At 36.4% G+C, this 16,740-nt stretch overlaps 1 protein-coding gene across 2 annotated transcripts in view; it reads left to right on the top strand.

The window, feature by feature from the left end:
* ELOVL7 (ELOVL fatty acid elongase 7) overlaps positions 1-9,825 on the top strand; it is a 75,251-nt gene extending 65,426 nt beyond the window's left edge. For both annotated transcript variants that reach the window (XM_047731336.1, XM_047731337.1), the window contains 3 exons: positions 444-549; positions 5,265-5,401; positions 7,931-9,825. In XM_047731336.1, coding sequence (XP_047587292.1) covers positions 444-549; positions 5,265-5,401; positions 7,931-8,140 — 453 coding nt within the window. In that variant the 3' untranslated portion in view covers positions 8,141-9,825. The remainder of the gene's footprint in view (positions 1-443; positions 550-5,264; positions 5,402-7,930) is intronic.
* The last annotated feature ends 6,915 nt before the right edge of the window (positions 9,826-16,740 follow it).

The following is a 16,740-nucleotide window of genomic DNA, read 5'->3' as shown; positions in this document are numbered from 1 at the left end:
TTGCTTAATTCCTTATCTAAATTAGTAGGATGTCTTAGAGAGCAATATAGAGTAATTTCTGTCCTAAGAATTGAGACTCTGTGCTTTCCCATATACTTCAAAAGCCACATGGATGTTTTCCTACCAGTAACATTTCTTTCAATAATATTTGGCTATGTTCGTCACTTTGCGTTTTTGATTTTCAAATCCACATACATCTTCTTTAACACCTTTTTATTGATTCTCCCATGACTATTCATCATACCTAAGTTCCTTCATACTTATTAGCTTTTTAGCTGCCCCTTGGAGAATCAGCTGCTTCTATCAGCATTCTCTAAGGCAGCCCTTTCAATGCAAATTATGATGTGAACTAGTTTGTACTTCGCCAGTATTTTTGTAGATAAATCAGTAGATCAATCATTGCATGATTTTCTATGAACTTGATTTTTTTAAAATTATTTCAGATCTTTTTTGTTCTGCGTAAGAAAAATAGCCAAGTGACTTTCCTGCATGTCTTCCATCATACCATCATGCCATGGACCTGGTGGTTTGGAGTCAAATTTGCCGCAGGTAGCCAAGGGAGAGTTGGGATCATGTGTTATAAACGATTACATTTCTGTATGTTGTAAAGACAAATTCTGTCCTTAAATGTGATTTAGGAGAAACTTAAAACATCAAAGGACTACTTGGATCAAACTTCTGACTTTCATTATTACCTGAAACATAAAAGTAAGACTTTAACCTAGATCCTTCCCCTACCCTCCATTCTTTAGATACACGTGATTTTTGGGTATAGTCTCCTACCCATAATCCTTTAGTTGTTTTGTTTGGATTTTATTCTTTTCCCATATAGTTCTATTAAATATCATTAAATAAATAAACAGTAAAAAAAATAAAATGGTAAAAGCCTTAGTTTTATAGAAATATAGTTAGTTATCTATTCCTGATAGGTTTCCAGGAAGTCAAAATGTTTATCTCAAGTTCCAGTCTTTGCATTCGAAATTCCAATAACTGATACATACCTCATCCCCTACCAACTCTTTAAAGATGTGTCAAATTGTGGTTGAAGGATGTTGTTTGAAGTTGAAACTGGTTTAAATCAAAAGCTTGGCAAACAGCCTCTTTTGTTCATTTGGTTTTGGTTTTATGCCTCTGAACATCTAGAATCGGAAAAAACAGGTTAAGTAATTTTACTCTATCATCAAGTGTTAAATAAATGATGTCCCCAAGGACATGTACTTATTAGCAGATGTTGGTTGGGAGATTTATTTATGCGAGTTTCCTAAATTTAAGAAGTCTTTGAGTAGATCTGCAGCCTTAAAATTTCTCTGAATAGCTCATTTCTATGAGGCATTCTGACTTTGTAGGACAAAAAAGAGAAAATACAATTGAGGGACACTTGTTTGAATTTTAGAGTCTCTAGGCATGGGGAAAAATCCTCACGTCTCAGAGCATGAGAGGGCGTGAAAGAGCCATTGGCATAAAAGAGGTACCAGAATCTAGAGGAGCTGAAAGGACTGTCCCTACCATGGCTATGAACATCAGATTTTCCAATATATGAGGTGTTTTCTTTGCCCAAATTGACATTTGTATGTCGGAGTTTTTAAAAGTAAATGTCACTATTTTTTCTGGTAATGTATGTTAATATAAAAATAGTCTCTCTCATCTGTGTCCATTTTACAAATCAAGGATAGCCATATTGCTTAATCTCCATTATTTTACTTCTCTTTATATGTTTTTGTTTTCTCTCACATGCACATCAGTTCTCTGTATAGTGATACTCATTGACATCTTTATTCATGTTGCCCAAAAATGGGAAAATACCTAAACATCCATTAGTAAAATGGTTATGAATTCCTATGTATATATAATTGTGAAATGCAAATGATACCAGGAGACATTTAGCTCGTCTTCTCTTTTAAGCAGTTTGACTCCAAAATTATCAGACATAGGTGTCTATTCTATTTTAAAGTATGCTAGAAAAAGTTCTTTCACACCCTTATAATTTATTTATTCAGATTTCTTCTCTGAGACCAGAATATTACATCACAACACTGAAAAATGTAAATAGGAAAAAGATTGGGAGGCATTACCCCAAAATACAGTGATTTAGAGGGACTAACACAAAAAGTGCTTTCTCTCTCTGTCTTTATCCTTCTCTGTATTTTCTAATTTTTCTATATTGAATAGCTGTACGTTTTATAATGGGAAAAATGAGCTTTATTTGAAGAGTAGAGTTGAGCACTTTTCTAATGTCTATCTTAGACCCATGGATAGTCTGGCTTCCATTTTCAAACAAGCATTACTTTCTTTTCTTTTCTTTTTTTTTTAAGATTTTATTTATTTATTTATTTGACACAGAGAGAGAGATCACAAGTAGGCAGAGAGGCAGGAAGAGAGAGAGGGGGAAGCAGACTCGCCGCTGAGCAGAGTCCGGTGCGGGGCTCGATTTTAGGACCCTGAGATCATGACCTGAGCCGAAGGCAGAGGCTTAACCCACTGAACCACCCAGGCGCCCAAGCATTACTTTCAATAATGAAAATTGAAACATGAAATTCTTTGGTTTTTTAATGTTACCGTGTTTATGGACATCAAACACTTTGTAGTGGGTTCATTGTCCGCGCCTTAATCCCCCTTCTGCTTTACAAAATGTAAATACTTTCTTATATGTTCAATGAGTTGGCATTTCTGTTCAGTCTTGCATGTGGAATCTAGAAAATACTTGTATACCTAATACCTATATAGTGACAGATACAGCAGTAAGAACTGAGATATTTCCAGAAATGTGGTCTGGCATTGGCTTTCATTCCTAGAATGAAACTGTCCAGTTTACACTGTTCTTTCAAAAACTTGAGCACAGCTGATCTCAATCTAGTATTTAATTTCCTGTTTGCCTGCTGTACAATTCTCTGGCGTAAAAAGCATTCCAACTTTTCTTTGGAATATGATGGGAATGTTTCTCTGGCAGGTTTTTATATTCATTATGCACATACTCCCTTCCAGAGATTGGGAGAATTGTGGCAATTACCCAGGTTATTCCTTTATTTTTCTAAAAGGAATAAAATGAGATGGTACTAATTACAAAACATTCCAAGATGTTAGCTTTGCAAAACTATTGTTGTAAAGAGGAAAGCAGGCTTAGAAAATACTTTATTAGGAAAGCCTTCCAAAGAAGATGTGAAAAACATTACTAATTAAAATGTGACTGTTCTATGAACAAACTTATTAACATATCTGAGGGAATAATTGTAACTAGAGAAAATCAGCAAGTTAATCTTACTTGATAGCTGATTCTGATTAGTAACCCTTACTAAACTAGCTAGCACTAGTGTTAGCTACACTAGTGCTTTGTTAAATTCCTGTCCATAGGCTCCTCATTTTAGGACATTTAAAAAATAAAAGATTCTGGATGGAAAATAGTTTACTGAAAAATGGGACAGGTATCTTGGTGAGAAAATCTCTGATATAGTTTGTTTCCTGTGTGTTTATATAATCACAAGACACAAAAGGATATAAGAGGTATTTGGCTTATGCCCTGTTAAGCAGCTTGACTCCTTAACTATCAGAAATAGACAAATACTATATTTTTAAATCACCCTAGAAAAGGTGTTTTCACACCACTATAATTTATCTATTTCAGTTTCTTTTGGGAAAAAAGACTAATCCAAATCTAAATAATAAAAGGTGGGAGGTTGGTAATAAGCTTCATTAATTCAGTTTCTTCTGACTTGAAATTTATGATAATTAAAGAATTGGCTACATTTTTATTTATTCTACGTAGAAAGTTTATGAAGCACAGCACAGCATAAATGAGGCATTGGAAGAATATTTAAATTACACAGAAATAATTATTTAAAACATGTTATTTTAAAGGAGTACTTTAGCAGTGGTAGTATCTAGAAGTGTCTAACAGTTCTGTAATTATGAATGATTATTAAAATGTAATTAGTTTCTACTATGCAACAATTTTTATTTTGCTTTAAACTTTCTGTAATACATAGTGTTTATGAATGTGGTCCTTTTTCTAATGTAATTGTTCTATATTTTGACATTTCACTTTATTTCTAGAATTAAAGAGTACTAGAATAAAGAAATTAGAATATTTTGGAGAAGAATTTAAATCCCAGATCAAGATCACTAAGCTGAATCAGGCTATACATAAAGAATGCAGCTTCTTTGAGATTGTGCCTCCTAGGAAAGATGCTAAGGCAGAGTTTTCTGGTTTTTTCTCCTGCTATCGGCCAGTCACCTTGTTACCCCTTCCTGGGTACTACATGTCCAGCTAAAGACAATTGAAATGATCTTTACTTCTGTTCTCCCAGGGTTCTTTGCTTCTACTCTAAATTGAATGTAATCAGTAGGAGATGTAGTGATTAGAAGAGGAAAATCAAGATAGGAAGACACAATTGATAATAATCAAATGGAAGCAGTAAGCAAAGATGGCTTAACAATTAATGAATGTTTATTTTGGAAAAACAATAATTGTCTTTAAATAATTAAAGCAAACTTAGCATAGCCTCCTAATGAAAGGAGTGTATATATATTTTTACTGCCAAAGTTTCATAGCACAAGAGAATGGATTGTGACGCATTCATACGGTGCAATACTATAATACTAACAGCCGTAAGAAAGCAAACTACTAATCACAGCAACATGGACAAATCTTCAAAAAAAATTATGTTGATTGAAAGAAAGTAGGCTCCAAAGATTGTCCTGTATAATTCTATTTACATGAAGCTTAATATCAGGCAAAGCTAATAGTTGATAGAAGTCAGCATAAAGTTTATGTTGAGAGATATATTCTTGGAAGGGGGACATAGGAACTGTATGTGATGTTGGAAATATTCTATATCTTGACTTTGATGGATGGCTATGTGGGTGTATATCTATGTACACAATCATCATTTAAGGTTAGTGCATTTGTGTACTTTATATATGTCAACCCTCACTGAGAAAATGAATTTGATTACTACTACTAAGTATATACCATTTCAAAAAAATAAACTTATTTTGTTAAAGTGAACCCAAATCAAAAGACCATCTTAGGGTTAAGATATAACAATAAATAAAGGCATTCTCATTAGTTTTTGAAAGTTTGCATCTTATATTTCACTGAATGAATATGTTATCCAGCTCCCTGTAATTTGATAGCAGATTAACAAATTGATGTTGTATATGTTTTTCTTTTTACCAAAATTAAATAATTATTCTAAAATCTCAGTTGACAAAAATGAATCTCATTTTAAGGAGCATTGCCCCCAATTTACAATAATTTTATTTTCCAGGTGGTTTGGGAACGTTCCATGCCTTTCTAAATACAGCCGTACATGTAGTCATGTATTCCTACTATGGGCTCTCTGCACTGGGACCAGCCTTCCAGAAGTATCTATGGTGGAAAAAATATTTGACATCATTACAGCTTGTGAGTAATTAATTTTCTTTAAAACAAGATATAAAACTAAGCTGGAGTAATTTTTCTTCCCTATGAATCAGAATACTAACGAAGGAACAAAAGTTACAAAACAATAGGAATATAGAGTGTGTGGCCTCTATAGTGCATCCCATCATTATCCTTTCCATGTTATTTAAACTTTCCTAAAGAACTGTGTTGGAAACAAAGTATATTTTTGGTAGCCAAGAGTTCAGACAGTTAAACCAGAATGTGTATCTTTAGGCTATCTTTGTACTATTTTATACTTTTCTATAAAATAAATATAGTTATGGGGTGCCTGGGTGGCTCAGTCATTAAGCATCTGCCTTCAGCTCAGGTCATGGTCCCAGGGTCCTGGGACCAAGCCCCACCTCGGGCTCTCTGCTTGATGGGAAGCATGCTTCTCCCTCTCCCGCTCCCCCTGCTTGTGTTCCATTTCTGACTGTGTCTTTCTCTGTGAAATAAATAAATAAACAAAATCTTAAATAAATAAATTTATGACAAAGATAATCTCATAGTTATTTGCACTGCAGCAGGCACAATATTAAATTAGGAGTTAGAAATACCATCTAGGGGCGCCTGGGTGGCTCAGTGGGTTAAGCCGCTGCCTTTAGCTCAGGTCATGATCTCAGGGTCCTGGGATCGAGTCCCACATCGGGCTCTCTGCTCAGCAGGGAGGCTGCTTCCCTCTCTCTCTCTCTCTCTCTGCCTGCCTCTCTGTCTACTTGTGATCTCTCTCTGTCAAATAAACAAATAAAATCTTAAAAAAAAAAAAAAAGAAATACCATCTAAATGACTTTGAGGGAGGGAATATAACTTTGAGGGGATAATGAGTCTTCCTGTATGCCTGGCTCTAAGTCTGGTTTTCCTCCAAATGGCAAACATACATGCGGATGAAAGAGATAGGGGAACAGTATACCGTATATATTGACAAATTGACAATGCTCTAAGTAAGCAAGTGTAAGGAAATAGTGAAATAAATTATTTTAATTCCTACTTTGCAATATTATAAAATCAGGAAAATTATTCACTATTGCTTTCTTTTTAAGTATTTTTTTTTCTGATTGTGAAGTAACATATGCTCATCGCTGAGAAATTAGAATATCTAACTAAGCAAAGAGAAAGAAAAATAAGCCTAATTCCGCATGTATGTGAATACCTGTTGCATGATTTGCATTATACTGCATAGACAATTTTGTATTGGGCTTTTTTTCCACTTATCTACTCTAAAATGTTGTAAAAACTTTTTTTTATTAATGTGGCAAAATGCTAAAATAGAAGAAAGAATAGATATTATTATCTCAAATGTGTTGGTTATACACAAACACGCCTGCATCAGATATTGGCGTGTCACCGAGGCTTCCAGAGGTGTCATCTTTATGTCTGCCAAATGAGAGAAATAAGGGTAGCTACTGCACAGGAATGTCATGGAAGTTTCTTAAGATAATGCAGGGAGGGTGGCTCAGTGGGTTAAGCTGCTGCCTTCGGCACAGGTCATGATCTCAGGGTCCTGGGATCGAGTCCCATATCGGGCTCTCCGCTCAGCAGGGAGCCTGCTTCCCCCTCTCTCTCTGCCTGCCTCTTTGCCTACTTGTGATCTCTCTCTGTCAAATAAATAAATAAAATCTTAAAAAAAAAAAAAGATAATGCAGGGAAAGTTGAAGATGATCAAAAAAGAAACTGAAAAGCTTAACTATGGTCATAAATGGAAGATTATAGGTAACTGTTATTTTTTTTAATTATGAATTTTTACTTGTCTAACATTCCCACAGAACACATGTTGCCTTTTAATCAGGAGAAGAAAGAGATGCAAAAAATGTGGACATTAGCCTGGGGAGTGTTCCTTTTAAGATTGTGTAGACTGTTCTGGAACAAAGAGCCCTTGGACATCATGAGGAGTGTCATCAATATTGTTTCACTCCTTACAGATTCTCTGCTGCCATTGGCAGGATATATTTTTATCCTGATATGACTGTGGGTGACAAGTGGCAGATACCAGGACTCAGGGATGCTTTGGCTCCTATGAAATTTCTAGGGCTCTAATTAGAATGATTGTGTTTCCCCAAAATTGAAATACCTCTCTAACAACAAGACAGATTATTTGAAATTGAAGCTCTTCTAGCAAATGAGACCATAAGAAAGTCGTCCCACCCATGTGTATTTCATCAAGTCAAGGACTCAAGACAGAGACTTGCCAAGAAAACCTGCTCAGATGGTTCTTTCTGTGGGTACGAAGGGGCTGTTGCCCCGCCCAGCTCCTGGGCCATTTACGTAGGGCTGCTGGAGTTGTACACTTGGACAGGACTAAGTAGTGGTTTCCCATTCCCATCTGGATTTTGACAATGTCTCACCCACTCTAACTCCCATGGAGGCTAGATTTAAAGATAAAATCCCCAACCCAATAGCAGCCTAAAATGTGGTTGCAGAGTGTTTAAGCATAAGCAGCCGAAGAATGCATTAAATGATTGCTCCTTTGTGACTGCATATCTGAATAATATTTTTCATTCTTTCATCTTTTAGGTCCAATTCATTATTATCACCATCCACATAGGCCAGTTCTTTTTCATGGAAGATTGCAAGTACCAGTTTCCAGTCTTTCTGTACATCATCATGAGTTATGGGTGCATCTTTCTGCTGCTCTTTCTCCATTTTTGGTACCGTGCTTACACCAAAGGCCAGAGGCTGCCCAAAACTGTGAAAAATGGAATCTGCAAAAGCAAAGATCACTGAAATGCAAGCACGACATGAATCTATGAATGAGACTGGTACCTTACTATCCTTGACAATCAAGAGCTTTATCCATGTGAAGTGCATTTTGTATATTTTTCAAAACCAAGAGCTTGTATTTTTATGATAAGTTATTGGGGTTTCTGATATTTGAGAGCCCAAGGTCCCAGATAACAGAGTCTAATTAGAGCCTAAAGCAGGTAGTTTTTCAGCTGCTTTTAAACCTAATCTAAATGTTTTATTTAATGCATTTTGTTATGGTGAAAGGAGGATATGAAACAGTATAGTACTTTTCAAAGAAGTCCAGTATAGATGAAAATATCATCAGATATTTTGATTGTGGACAGAGATCCATGCCCTACTATAGATTTCTTCTGCCAGTTCTAAAAACCTCTAACTGGGAGTGTTGGCTGTTGATTATATTCAGAAGACACTGTATTTACTCTAAAGTTAAATTCCTATCCTAAAGAGCTAACACTGATGAATATTAAGTGAATTTTTGGTAAGTTGTCATTTAACATCGCTAACAGTAATTTTTAATGGATCTTTTGTGTAGCCACCACCAGTTTCACTGATAAGACTTCCCTACAACACTTTTGTCGTATATACTGTTTAAAAGTAACAATTCTTTCGGTTAGTACCTTGATGCACTTAACACTAAAGTTAAGTTAATATTTTGAAAACAAGAGGATTTGTTCTGTAGCTTAAGGAGCACTGTGCTATTACTATTTTGCAGTTAACTTTGTGTATTTCTGGAAAGAGGTGAAATTTGTCAATGGAATAAGTACTCTGTAGTTCAGTGGGGAAAATCTGTTGTTGTATTATAATGTCACTTTCTCATATTGTTACGGCTTAAAGGATTATCTTGTTAATATGTATTGGTTACATATGTAAACATTCAAATCCTTAGCACAATGCAGGTACCCTTAAATCATAAATAATTTCAGACCTCCCACTATACACAGTTTCCAGAGATGAGTTGTTTGTGAAGCAACTGGAGGAAAATGGTTGCACAGAAATTCTCTAGGGATTATCTATGATTATGGTAAGGGCCTCAATAAAGACAGAAAGAGAGAGCCTGTTTAATAGTTGGTATAGATACACTGCATAGAAAAATGTTTCCCAGAGTTATGAATTAATCAATAGCCTGGATTTCTTTTTTCAAACCTATAAATTATATAATGAAGACTTGAAATTCATTTTGCCTACTTTTGTTTTTTCACAATTACTGCTTTCTAAAATTCTCTTGTTTTCCTATTTTCTTGTTGGCAAACTGAAACTACTGGTCAATAGACTTTTGTGTCAGAAACAATGATATTTGGACATTTCTGAATTTTTCCCTATTGGTTTTTCCTTCTTGTTATATTTATACTTGATTTTGAAGGACTGCTTATGCCTATATGACTTTAAACAATTAATACTTATGGGTCTCAGTTATGTAACACACAGTGATAGCATTGTCCATCAGAGCCTGAGTTTTTCCTCACTGTGAATTCTTATAGTTCGATGTGTCACGCCAGGTATTTAATCTATACCATGGCCTTCTCTCTCACACTTACCAGATTTATAAGGTTATTTGCTTTTAAGTGACCTTTACTGATTTCACTTGCTTACAATATGAGAAGATAAGAGTTGATAAATGGGGGAAATATTTATTTTCCTCAAAAACAAAACCAAACAAACAAAAAGAAAGCACAGCAAGAAAGAACGAACAACAGTTATAATTTATTTCTCTGAGGGCCTCAGGGTTCCTAAACTGTTTTCCTATTTTGCTTCTTTTCATCTAGCCTGCACTAAAACGAGACGGTGTAGCGGGTGTTGTTACACAATGCACACAATTCCCAAACACCCAAGTAGACTGAAGACCAAAAGGAAGCATGAAGAAAAGAAGGTGAAACAGGAGAGTTTGGTTTTCGCAATACTGTCTATCCAGCAGTGTGCAACCTCTCCTAACCTCCTTATAGCCTTTAAAATGCCTGACTTGCTTAAAATGTCTGACAGTGTGTGATGGAACCATGTTCTAAATTATGTGAATAGAAGTGGAGAGCTGGAATGTTACATGAAAAGGATTCACAACTAGCAGAAGTATCCTTCATATATATATCATTAGATCAAAATGTATTATCACTGGATGTACGATATGCATGGACAGTATGCTATTAAAGGGCTCTATGGGTCACATAGAGTTTCTATTGGGGTTTCATCCACTTTTCAAGATTTTATTGCCTTTGGGTTTGCTTACCTAACAAATAAAGAGACCAGTTACAAAATCTAGTTTATGATATGAGGGTCTATGAATCATTTTAAATATCCATGGGACATTGCCAGTTTACAGTCTTAATTGAGTTGGATTTAAGAATTCAATATGAGAAAAAAAATCAATTTAAGAATTTAAGAATTCAATTTAAGAATTCAAATTTAAGAATTTAATAATTGAACTTAATAATTCAATTCAGTTGAGTTGAATTTAAGAATTGAGTGGACTATATTGTTACCTAAATTACAAAATTATGAGATTTCTCCTCAATTATCTCTTGTTTCTGTTAAATTTTTAAAGATTATGGAAAACTGTGGATATTGTCAAAGTGTGTGTGTGTGTGTGTGTGTGTGTGTGTGTGTGCATTATAGTAAATTTGTGGTAGTGTGGTTGTATGTGTGTCTTTTATCTTGGGATATAACTGCATATGTTTGCATGGGTAGGTGGTTTTAACCTGAATACTCATTTAACCAAAACATTTTACACATTTGTTGCACCCTTTGTATATTCAGAACCCCTGCTAGATGTTATAGTGATACAAAGATGTCTTGAACATAGTTGGGGCCTCCTGAAACTTATAGACTGACAGAAGATTTTTTTTTTAAGTCATTTGTATTTATTTATTGCATTTATTGTATTTTTTTTTTTGCCATGAAACACACTTTTAAATTTTATTTCTTATAAACATATTTTTATCCCCAGGGGTACAGGTCTGTGAATCGCCAGGTTTACACACTTCACAGCACTCACCATAGCACATACCCTCCCCAATATCCATAACCCCACACCCCCTCCCAACCGCCTTCCTTAACCCCCCATGTTGCATCTCCTCTCCCTCATATCAGGGAGATCATATGATAGTTGTCTTTCTCCGATTGACTTATTTCGCTAAGCATGATACCCTCTAGTTCCATCCACGTCGTCGCAAATGGCAAGATTTCATTTCTTTTGATGGCTGCATAGTATTCCATTGTGTATATATACCACATCTTCTTTGTCCATTCGTCTGTTGATGGACATCTAGGTTCTTTCCATAGTTTGGCTTTGTAGACATTGCTGCTATAAACATTCGGGTGCACGTGCCCCTTCGGATCACTACATTTGTATCTTTAGGGTAAATACCCAGCAGTGCAATTGCTGGGTCATAGGGTAGTTCTATTTTCAACATTTTGAGGAACCTCCATGCTGTTTTCCAGAGTGGTTGCACCAGCTTGCATTCCCACCAACAGTGTAGGAGGGTTCCCCTTTCTCCGCATCCTCGCCAGCATCTGTCATTTCCTGACTTGTTAATTTGAGCCATTCTGACTGGTGTGAGGTGATATCTCATGGTGGTTTTGATTTGTATTTCCCTGATGCCGAGTGATATGGAGCACTTTTTCATGTGTCTGTTGGCCATCTGGATGTCTTCTTTGCAGAAATGTCTGTTCATGTCCTCTGCCCATTTCTTGATTGGATTATTTGTTCTATGGGTGTTGAGTTTGCTAAGTTCTTTATAGATTTTGGACACTAGCCCTTTATCTGATATGTCATATGCAAATATCTTCTCCCATTCTGTCAGTTGTCTTTTGGTTTTGTTAACTGTTTCCTTTGCTGTGCAAAAGCTTTTGATCTTGATAAAATCCCAATAGCTCATTTTTGCCCTTGCTTCCCTTGCCTTTGGTGATGTTCCTAGGAAGATGTTGCTGCGGCTGAGGTCGAAGAGGTTGCTGCCTGTGTTCTCCTCAAGGATTTTGATGGATTCCTTTCTCACTTTGAGATCCTTCATCCATTTTGAGTCTATTTTCGTGTGTGGTATAAGGAAATGATCCAATTTCATTTTTCTGCATGTGGCTGTCCAATTTTCCCAACACCATTTATTTAAGAGGCTTTTTTCCATTGGACATTCTTTCCTGCTTTGTCGAAGATGAGTTGACCATAGAGTTGAGGGTCCATTTCTGGGCTCTCTATTCTGTTCCATTGATCTATGTGTCTGTTTTTGTGCCAGTACCATGCTGTCTTGATGATGACAGCTTTGTAATAGAGCTTGAAGTCCGGAATTGTGATGCCACCAACTTTGGCTTTCTTTTTCAATATTCCTTTGGCTATTCGAGGTCTTTTCTGGTTCCATATAAATTTTAGGATTATTTGTTCCATTTCTTTGAAAAAAATGGATGGTACTTTGATAGGAATTGCATTAAATGTGTAGATTGCTTTAGGTAGCATAGACATTTCACAATATTTATTCTTCCAATCCAGGAGCATGGAACATTTTTCTATTTCTTTGTGTCTTCCTCAATTTCTTTCATGAGTACTTTATAGTTTTCTGTGTATAGATTCTCAGTCTCTTTGGTTAGGTTTATTCCTAGGTATCTTATAGTTTTGGGTGCAATTGTAAATGGGATGGACTCCTTAATTTTTCTTCTGTCTTGTTGTTGGTGTAGAGAAATGCAACTGATTTCTGTACATTGATTTTATATCCTGACACTTTACTGAATTCCTGTACAAGTTCTAGAAGTTTGGGAGTGGAGTCTTGTGGGTTTTCCACATATAGTATCATATCATCTGCAAAGAGTGATAGTTTGACTTCTTCTTTGCCGATTTGGATGCCTTTAATTTCCTTTTGTTGTCTGATTGCTGAGGCTAGGACTTCTAGTACTATGTTGAATAGCAGTGGTGATAACGGACATCCCTGCCGTGTTCCTGACCTTAGCGGAAAAGCTTTCAGTTTTTCTCCATTGAGAATGATATTTGCGGTGGGTTTTTCATAGATGGCTTTGATAATATTGAGGTATGTGCTGTCTATCCCTACACTTTGAAGAGTTTTGATCAGGAAGGGATGCTGTACTTTGTCAAATGCTTTTTCAGCATCTATGGAGAGTATCATATGGTTCTTGTTCTTTCTTTTATTAATGTGTTGTATCACATTGATTGATTTGCGGATGTTGAACCAACCTTGCAGCCCTGGAATAAATCCCACTTGGTCGTGGTGAATAATCCTTTTAATGTACTGTTGAATCCTATTGGCTAGTATTTTGATGAGAATTTTTGCATCTGTGTTCATCAAGGATATTGGTCTGTAGTTCTCTTTTTTGATGGGATCCTTGTCTGGTTTTGGGATCAAGGTGATGCTGGCTTCATAAAATGAGTTTGGAAGTTTTCCTTCTATTTCTATTTTTTGGAACAGTTTCAGGAGAATAGGAATTAGTTCTTCTTTAAATGTTTGGTAGAATTCCCCCGGGAAGCCATCTGGCCCTGGGCTTTTGTTTGTTTGGAGATTTTTGATGACTGTTTCAATCTCCTTACTGGTTATGGGTCTGTTCAGGCTTTCTATTTCTTCCTGGTTCAGTTGTGGTAGTTTATATGTCTCTAGGAATGCATCCATTTCTTCCAGATTGTCAAATTTGTTGGCGTAGAGTTGCTCATAGTATGTTCTTATAATTGTCTGTATTTCTTTGGTGTTCGTTGTGATCTCTCCTCTTTCATTCATGATTTTATTTATTTGGGTCCTTTCTCTTTTCTTTTTGATAAGTCTGGCCAGGGGTTTATCGATCTTATTAATTCTTTCAAAGAACCAGCTCCTAGTTTCGTTGATTTGTTCTATTGTTTTTTTGGTTTCTATTTCATTGATTTCTGCTCTGATCTTTATGATTTCTCTTCTCCTGCTGGGTTTAGGGTTTCTTTCTTGTTCTTTCTCCAGCTCCTTTAGGTGTAGGGTTAGGTTGTGTACCTGAGACCTTTCTTGTTTCTTGAGAAAGGCTTGTACCGCTATATATTTTCCTCTCAGGACTGCCTTTGTTGTGTCCCACAGATTCTGAACCGTTGTGTTTTCATTATCATTTGTTTCCATAAATTTTTTCAATTCTTCTTTAATTTCCTGGTTGACCCATTCATTCTTTAGAAGGATGCCGTTTAGTCTCCATGTATTTGGGTTCTTTCCAAATTTCCTCTTGTGATTGAGTTCTAGCTTCAGAGCATTGTGGTCTGAAAATATGCAGGGAATGATCCCAATCTTTTGATACCGGTTGAGACTTGATTTAGGACCAAGAATGTGATCTATTCTGGAGAATGTTCCATGTGCACTAGAGAAGAATGTGTATTCTGTTGCTTTGGGATGAAATGTTCTGAATATATCTGTGATGTCCATCTGGTCCAGTGTGTCATTTAAGGCCTTTATTTCCTTGTTGATCTTTTGCTTGGATGATCTGTCCATTTCAGTGAGGGGAGTGTTAAAGTCCCCTACTATTATTGTATTATTGTCGATATGTTTCTTTGATTTTGTTATTAATTGGTTTATATAGTTGGCTGCTCCCACGTTAGGGGCATAGATATTTAAAATTGTTAGATCTTCTTGTTGGACAGTTCCTTTGAGTATGATATAGTGTCCTTCCTCATCTCTTATTATAGTCTTTGGCTTAAAATCTAATTGATCTGATATAAGGATTGCCACTCCTGCTTTCTTCTGATGTCCATTAGCATGTTAAATTCTTTTCCACCCCCTCACTTTAAACCTGGAGGTGTCTTCGGGATTAAGATGAGTTTCTTGTAGGCAACATATAGATGGGTTTTGTTTTTTTATCCATTCTGATACCCTGTGTCTTTTTAGATTCGGGCATTTAGCCCATTAACATTCAGCGTAAGTATTGAGAGATATGAATTTAGTGCCATTGTATTGCCTGTAAGGTGACTGTTATTGTATATTGTCTCTGTTTCTTTCTGATCTACTACTTTTAGGGTCTCTCTTTGCTTAGAGGACCCCTTTCAATATTCCCTGTAGAGCTGGTTTGGTATTTGCAAATTCTTTCAGTTTTTGTTTGTCCTGGAAGCTTTTAATCTCTCCTTCTATTTTCAATGATAGCCTAGCTGGATATAGTATTCTTGGCTGCATATTTTTCTCATTTAGTACTCTGAATATATCATGCCAGCTCTTTCTGGCCTGCCAGGTCTCTGTGGATAAGTCTGCTGCCAATCTAATATTTTTACCATTGTACGTTACAGACTTCTTTTCCCGGGCTGCTTTCAGGATCTTTTCTTTGTCACTAAGACTTGTAAATTTTACTATTAGGTGACGGGGTGTGGACCTATTCTTATTGATTTTGAGGGGGGTTCTCTGAACCTCCTGGATTTCGATGCTTGTTCCCTTTGCCATATTGGGGAAATCCTCTCCAATAATTCTCTCCAATATACCTTCTGCTCCCCTCTCTGTTTCCTCTTCTTCTGGAATCCCAATTATTCTAATGTTGTTTCGTCTTATGGTGTCACTTACCTCTCGAATTCTCCCCTCGTGGTCCAGTAGCTGTTTGTCCCTCTTTTGCTCAGCTTCTTTATTCTGTGTCATTTGGTCTTCTATATCGCTAATTCTTTCTTCTGCCTCATTTATCCTAGCAGTGAGAGCCTCCATTTTTGATTGCACCTCATTTATAGCTTTTTTTATTTCAACTTGGTTAGATTTTAGTTCTTTTATTTCTCCAGAAAGGGCTTTTATATCTCCCGAGAGGGTTGCTTTAATATCTTCCATGCCTTTTTCAAGCCCGGCTAGAACCTTGAGAATCGTCATTCTGAACTCTATATCTGACATATTACCAATGTCTGTATTGATTAGGTCCCTAGCCTTTGGTACTGCTTCTTGTTCTTTTTTTTGTTGTGAATTTTTCCACCTTGTCATTTTGTCCAGATAAGAGTATATGAAGGAGCAAGTAAAATACTAAAAGTGTGGCAACAACCCCAGGAAAATATGCTTTAGCCAAATCAGAAGAGATCCCAAATCGTGAGGGGGAGAAAGGGGATAAAAAGGGGTTCAGAAAGGAAAAAAAAAAAAAGAAACTATTATAAAAAGAAAGCCGATAAAGAAAAAATATAAAAAGGAAAAAAAAATATATATATTAGATAAACTATTTAAAAAACGTTAAAAAAGAAAACGGTAAAAGTTAAAAAAATTTAGCAGAAGAGAAAAAAAATTGAAAAAGAAAAAAAATTAAATTAACTGCAAGGCTAAAAAATCATGGGGAGAAAGCCATGAGTTCCGTGCTTTGCTTTCTTCTCCTCTGGAATTCCACCACTCTCCTTGGTATTGAAACTGCACTCCTTGGTCGGTGAACTTGGTCCTGGCTGAATTTCTTGCTGATCTTCTGGGGGAGGGGCCTGTTGTAGTGATTCTCAAGCGTCTTTGCCCCAGGCGGAGTTGCACCGCCCTTACCCGGGGCCGGGCTGAGTAATCCGCTCGGGTGTGCTGGGTTTGCTGGGTTTGCTTTCGGGAGCTTTTGTTCCCTGAGCGCTTTCCGTAGAGTTCCGGAGGGCGAGAATGAAGATGGCGGCCTCCCAGTCTCCGGCCCGGAGGAGCCGAGAGCCCGGGGCCCCACTCCTCAGTGCA

The sequence above is a fragment of the Lutra lutra genome, chromosome 5, assembly GCF_902655055.1.
Source record: "Lutra lutra chromosome 5, mLutLut1.2, whole genome shotgun sequence".
NCBI lineage: Eukaryota > Metazoa > Chordata > Mammalia > Carnivora > Mustelidae > Lutra > Lutra lutra.
This window is presented reverse-complemented; position numbering and strand designations above follow the sequence as displayed.